Raw genomic sequence first — 6,987 nt, forward strand, 5'->3', positions numbered from 1 at the left:
AGCGGTGTCTTCCAAGGGTGCCATTACCCCAAGGTGTCCATCTACATGGAAAGCAAGGTCTCCTGAAGCATTTCTACAAAGCAAAGCACCACATTGTCTTTCTGATTGTGAAGTCTCTTGGTCCCTTTCCCACATATGAATCGTTTTTGGGACTCCAGCAAGAAAGGAGAAATGAGTTATATTACTAAATCTGTTCCTAGCGAGATCACTTTCTTGGATAGTCTCTGCAAATATCCTATCTTGACATGGTTCAGAATTTAAATAGACCTTCATTTAGAGGAGGGGGACAAGTGTTCTACAGGTCTGTCGAGAACCAGAGATGGCAGCTCAGTTCTGCATTAAAGCTAAGAGGAATACAAGCATTTTGGAGGAGAAGATTCAAAGGACATTCAAAGGCATAATTTGGGCTGGGTTGAATGCTGAATTAGTGAGAGACTTGAAGATCCTTACTGAAGGGCAAAGATAGCATAAGTTGTGAGGGAGCTTAGAGGTCTTCTAGTCCAACCCCCTATTCAAGCAAGAGACCTTATACCATTCCAGAAAGTGGCTGTCCAGTAACTTCTTTAAAACCTCCAGTGATGGAGCACTGACAACTTTTGGTGGCAAGCTCTTCCATTGGTTAATTGTCCTCCCTGTTTGGAAGTTTCTCCTGAATTCGAGGTTGTTTCTCTCCTCGATTAGTTTCCGTCCATTGCTTCTTGTCCTGCCTTCAGGTGCCTTGGAATATAGATTGACCTCCCCTTTTTTGTGGCAGCCCCTCAAATATTACATCACCCCTAATCCTTTTCACTAGACCAGGGCTCTTCAAACTTGACAGCTTTAAGACTGGTGGACTTCAACTCCCAGAATTCCTCCTCCTCCAGTCATGTTAGCTCAGGAATTTTGGGAGTTGAAGTCCACAAGTCTTAAACTGGCCAAGTTTGAAGACCCATGATCTATTCTGTCTGTCTATCCTATCCTCTCTCTCCCTCTCTCTCTCTCTCTCTCTCTGCCCCCCCTCTCTCTTCTGCCTCTTTATCTATCTATTCTATCTATCTATTCTATCTTTCTCTCCTTCTCCCTCCATCTATCTGTTCTAACTCTCTTTCTCTATCTATCTATTCCAGGGGTCTTCCAACTTGACAGTTTGTGGACTTCAACTCCCAGAATTCTTCCTCCAGTCATGTTAGCTCAGGAATTTGGGGAGTTGAAGACCACAAGTCTTAAACTGGCCAAGTTTGAAGAGCCATGATCTATTCTGTCTGTCTGTCTGTCTGTCTATCCCAGGGGTTCCCAACCTGGGGTGCTCGCACCCCCTGGGGGTGTGAGACGATATTCCAGGGGGTGCGAGAAAAGTCCAGGTAAAAAATAGGATATTGGCTATATGTTGGCATTTTTATTTTCTTTTGCAATGGATTAACTTAACTGAGCAAAATATAAATTTCAGGGGGTGCGAGGTTCAAGTGAAATTTCTTTAGTGGTGCAGGGCGAAAAAAAGGTTGGGAACCACTGGTCCATCCTATCCTCTCTCTCTCTATTCTACCTCTTTATCTGTCTATTCTATCTATCTATTCTATCTTTCTCTCCTTCTCCCTCTATCTATCTATTCTACTTCTCTTTCTCTATCTATCTATTCCAGGGGTCTTCCAACTTGACAGTTTTAAGACTTGTGGACTTCAACTCCCAGAATTCCTCCTCCAGTCATGTTAGCTCAGGAATTTTGGAAGTTGAAGTCCACAAGTCTTAAAGTGGCCAAGTTTGAAGAGCCATGGTCTATTCTGTCTGTCTGTCTGTCTGTCTTTCTATCCTATACTCTCTCTCTCTGTCTATTCTACCTCTTTATCTATTCTATCTATCTATTCTATCTTTCTCTCCTTCCCCCTCTATCTATCTATTCTACCTCTCTTTCTCTATCTATCTATTCCAGGGGTCTTCCAACTTGACAGTTTTAAGACTTGTGGACTTCAACTCCCAGAATTCCTCCTCCAGTCATGTTAGCTCAGGAATTCTCAGGGTTGAAGTCCACAAAGTCTTCCACTTGCCAAGCTTGAAGACCCTTGCACTAGACCAAGCATACCCAATTCCTGCAACCATTCTTCATACATTTTAGCCTCTAGTCCTCTAATCATCTTTATTACTCCTTCCTGCCCTCTTTCCAGGGTCTCAACATCTTTTCTACAATGTAGTGACCAAAACTGGATGTAGTATATCAAGTGTAATCTTTCCAAGGCATTATAAAGCATTGCTAACACTTCAAGTGTTCTTGATTCCATCCCTCTATTAATGCAGCCTAGAACTGTGTTGGCTTTTTGGGCAGCTGCAGCACACGGCTGGCTCATATTTAAGGGATGGTCCACTAGGACTCCAAGACCCTTCTCGCAGTTACTACTCTTGAGCCAGGTACCCTCTATTCTGTACCTGGGCATTTGGTTGTTCTTACCTAAAGGTAGAATCTTACTTTTCTCACCACTGAATTTCATTTCGTTAGATAGGAGTCCTCATGGATTCCCACAACCAGACACAGAGGGCAGAATTGATCTTCATGCCATTCTCCAGTGTTCGGGGCCACCAGGTCCAACTTTTCTTGGTGTTCCTTGCTGCCTATTTGGCCATTCTGCTGGGCAACTTCATGATCATCATCTTAATTCTCTTGGATTCCGGTCTCCACACCCCCATGTACTTCTTCCTCAGCCAGCTCTCCTGCCTGGATATTTGCCTTTCTTCTGTGGTGGTACCAAAGATCCTGGTGAACTTTCTACGCCAACATCACACCATTTCTTACAATCAATGCCTGGCACAAGCCTTCTTTCTGATCAGCTTTGCAGGATGTGAGCCAACACTGCTGGCCATCATGGCTTATGACCGCTACGCTGCCATCTGCCAGCCTTTGCACTATGCCCACCTGATGAGGGGCAAGGTTTGCATCAATCTGTCTGTGGTCATTTGGCTCTGGGGCTTCCTGGACTCAGCCATCCACATTGTCCTGGCCTCCAGGCTGGAGTTTTGTGGAAACAACAACATTCCTCACATCTTTTGTGATGTCCCACCATTACTGAAGATTGCCTGCAGTGATACGTGGGTCAACGAATTGACCAATCACATCACCAGCCTCTTTGTGGGCCTCGGTCCCTTCCTTTTCATCATCCTGTCCTATTTTTTTATTTTGATCTCTATTCTGAAGATTCGTTCTAACACCGGAAGACGCAAAGCCTTCTCCACTTGCGCATCGCACATTGCTGTGGTAATGCTCTGCATTGGAAATGGATACTTGAACTACAACCAGCCCAGTTCTGGCTACTCCATAGAGACTGGTGCTCTAATCTCCACATCGTTTTGCATTGTCACCCCCATGCTGAACCCCTTAATCTACAGCCTCCGCAACAAGGAGGTGAAGGGGGCCCTGAGGAAGGTTCTCAGGTGCCGGAAGACAGCATGGTATTGATTTTAGGGGGAAGGGGATGTATCTGAGCCCTTCAAAAGAGAACTTGGACAGAAGTATTTTCTCAAGGCACCGGCAATGTTGTTTCCATGAGAAAAAGCAATGGCAGTTGTTGCAAAAACATGAGATATTGTGCATCCTAATGAAAACTCATTTGATGCCAGCTTTCTGTGTTCTACATCAGCGTCCCCTGAAGTTTTGGGCACCAGGGACTGATTCCTGTCTAGTCCCTTCTCCCAAATATTGTCATCCAATGGAATCTAGGAAGTGTGCTTTTTTCATGCCCTATGGCAGGGGTCGCCAACCTTTTGGATCTCAGGGACCACAAACTCATAATTTTAAATCCCGCAGACCAGAGATCCTGGGGAAATCCCCAAAAAAGTCTGCAGGAAACTCCCCACCCCATTTTCCTACCGATCAATTGTTCTTTATTTGGGATCGCAGGATACCGTCTCCAGCTCCGTTCTCAGGGGGAGAGAGAGAGAGAGAGACTTTTGGCTTCATGCAAGGAAAGCAGCAGAAGCTGCAGAAGTCTTTCTTTGTCTCCCCCAAACTCCGTCAGAAATGCGTCTTTGCAGCCTCTTGGAGCAGGAGGCCTTGCAGAGTCCCAAAGATTCATTTCTTGCAGAGTTTGGGGGAGAGAAAGAAAGACTTTGGCTGCTTTCCTTGCATGCAGCCAGAAGCAGAAGAAGAAAGAAGCGGAAAGAAGCAGCCAGTGGCCAGGCCAGGCGTGTGGGGCAAGTGGGGCAAGATCTCCTCTCCACCCTTTCCCCCCTCCCCTCACTACTTCATGTTGTTTGTAATACAAGTGACTCAAGCCTTGTGTTCCCACGGGCCAGGTAGGTGGCACAGCCTGGATTAATTGCTTTGGGTGGTGCTTTGGAAGTGACATTTCTCGGCGGACAACCAAAATTTTCTTGTGGATCACCAGTGGTCCCCAGCCCACTGGTTGACGACCCCTGCCCTATGCAACGCTCTTCCCGCTGACTCTCAGCAGGTTTTTACCCCCTTAGCCTTCCCTTAACTTTGAAGACCTTTTTCCTCCAAGGGCTGAGATAAAGTTGGATAATTGAACATCAGCCGGTTGACTTGGTGCCAGGACTTTGTTGTTTTCAATGTTTTAATGTGTTCTGCTTTCTTCGTTTTGATATGGTTTTAGACAGTGGTGGGATGCTGCTGGTTCAGACTGGTTCTAGCTCCAGTGATCAGCTGGCCCTGCCCACTCAGCTCTGCCCTATCCTCTCCTCTATTTCCATGTTTTCCAGCTCAACTGATTCGCGTGGCACAGCGGATTCCCGCAGCTCAGCTGTTCTACTTTCCAGGGCTGCCCGAGAACAGTGGTGGCTAACCTTTTTGGGCTCCCATGCCGAAAATTGTGTGTGCGCTTGTGTGGACATGCTCACATGCCAGCACCCAGAAGGCGATGTGTGTGGGGGGGCCCTCATGGCCCCTGTGCATGCACACACATCCCCCCCTGGTATGCCATGAGTCTCTGTGCATCACATGCTTCCCGCGCACCACCGCCCAAACATATGTGCCAGATACCTGACAATTAGCTGTCAGGAGGTGGCGTGCACACATGTGCAGTGGGGCTCTTCCACGTGACCTCTCATATGACAGCAGAAATGGATCTGCATGCCACTTCTGGCATGTGTGCCATAGGTTCACCATCATGGCCCTAGAAGGTAAGCTGCAGTGCTTGACATTGGTGTATTTTGAATGCTGTGCACGCTCTCTCATAGAACCGGGAGTAAAAAAGTTTGAATCCCACCACTGGTTTTAGACATTACTTCAATCGAGAGCTTTCCAGAGTTGGTTAGAAGATGGGTGGATATATGCATGTTTCAATGAAATAAATAAAAAATAAAGAGCATAAATGGTGTCCAAGTATGTCTCCCGGAAGTTGAAATCACAGTGTGGCTATTTCCTGTATTCCCTTCCCAATCTCTGCTCACTCTGAAGTCCTTCCAGGCACCTTCACAAGTCCTCCACCCTCAGGCAGGGTAGAAGAATATTTCTCCCAGGCGATGCATTTCGTAAAACTAGCCTCTTCCTTGGGTACCACCTAACTAGCCATGGAATCCAGCTGGGCATCGCTAAATGTCATCCTAAGAAAGTGGGGTGGCTGTAGGAGAGAGACTGGCCAAGGCAGTGGAAGGAGTCAAACGTGGAATTGACCTGGAGTCCCTATGTGGGCACAAAGACCTCCCCTCCCTTGAATGCTGTGGAACATTGTCTAGTTTCACTGAGATGCAAACCGTCAGGCTGAGAAGATGCTTCTGTGTAGTTGTTTTTAACCGTTCAGTCACTCATGTTGACTTTATAGGCAAGTAGACTTGAACAACAAAACATCTACAGAATACCCCACATCACCAGGCTTGAAATTTTGGGCTTGGACAACCTTGAACTACGCCGCCTACGGTTGGACTTAAGCGTAGAACACAAAATTATCTGCTACAATGTCCTACCCGTCAATGACTACTTCAGCTTCAACCGCAACACTACAAGAGCACACAACAGATACAAACTCAATGTTAACTGCTCCAAACTTGATTGCAGAAAGTACGACTTCAGCAACAGTGGTCAATGCCTGGAATGCACTACTCTATTGTTACATCCTCTAACCCCCCATTCCTTTAAACTTAAACTATCCACTATTGACCTCACCCCATTCCTAAGAGGTCTGAAAGGGGCGTGCATAAGTGCACAATCATGCCTATCATCCCTGTCCTGTTGTGCCCATATATTCGTACCTATTTCCTGTATTCTTACTCACATTGATACTTATACCTATTGTCTTGTAAGCGATTAACAAATCAAATAAATTAATAAATAAAATAAATAAACCCTCCACCTCTGAGTCTGGTTGTTTGTAACTGACATAGCTGTGTTCCAAAACAACAGAGAACACAGAGCATAAAACAAATTTAAGTGATAAAATAGCAAGGCAGGAAAATCAAGACAGGAACGGCAGTGCTGAAATAGATATTAACGCCATACGTGTGGTTTACTCAATCCTCAGCTAAGAATGATGCAAAACGTGACAATCCACGAGGAAGACCAGGGCTTGAGAAATTGTCCCCTTGCTTCTTTCTGCACCTGTCCAGAAAGATTCAGGCACCGGAATTGCCAGTAGAAGATACTAGATTTGGGCAGCATCAAAGACTAATCCATAATACTGAGAAAATGAAGATACCTCTGCAGATGAAAATATCATTAGAAAAATATTAGACTGTGTGGAGATGGATAGATCAAAATTACAAATAAAAGATAAGGAAGAAACAGAATATTTTACAGCATGGGACTTATTTTATCAGGGGCTAGATCAATGAGGTAAAAATTGGAAGATAAAAGATTATTGTTACGTAAAAGTAAATGATGAAAGATTAGTATTACATTCAAGCAAGTATTATTATTATCATTATTATGGTTATTATTCCTATTATTACTAGCATGACTCTTATTATTTTGTAAAAGGGAATGGACTCAGACAATACACTGTTGACTAAGCACTTTTGTATAATAACGGAAAAAATGTACTAAATAATTTTTCAAAAACCTAATCCTTT

The 6,987-nt window shown here is 44.8% G+C and overlaps 1 protein-coding gene across 1 annotated transcript; it reads left to right on the forward strand.

The window, feature by feature from the left end:
* The first annotated feature begins 2,479 nt into the window (after positions 1-2,479).
* Positions 2,480-3,421, forward strand: LOC148130287 (olfactory receptor 5V1-like). The gene has a single exon (XM_087969162.1). The coding sequence runs from the start codon at positions 2,480-2,482 to the stop codon at positions 3,419-3,421; it is 942 nt and encodes a 313-aa protein (XP_087825288.1).
* Positions 3,422-6,987: the final 3,566 nt, after the last annotated feature.

This window comes from Notechis scutatus, chromosome 6, assembly GCF_049901735.1.
Source record: "Notechis scutatus isolate UNSWTSFEM ecotype Mainland chromosome 6, rNotScu1.2, whole genome shotgun sequence".
Lineage (NCBI taxonomy): Eukaryota > Metazoa > Chordata > Lepidosauria > Squamata > Elapidae > Notechis > Notechis scutatus.

What these genes read in the sequence shown, in the direction of transcription:
- LOC148130287 (XM_087969162.1), top strand. Translation starts at nt 2,480, where the DNA reads ATGGATTCCCACAACCAGACACAGAGGGCAGAATTGATCTTCATGCCA.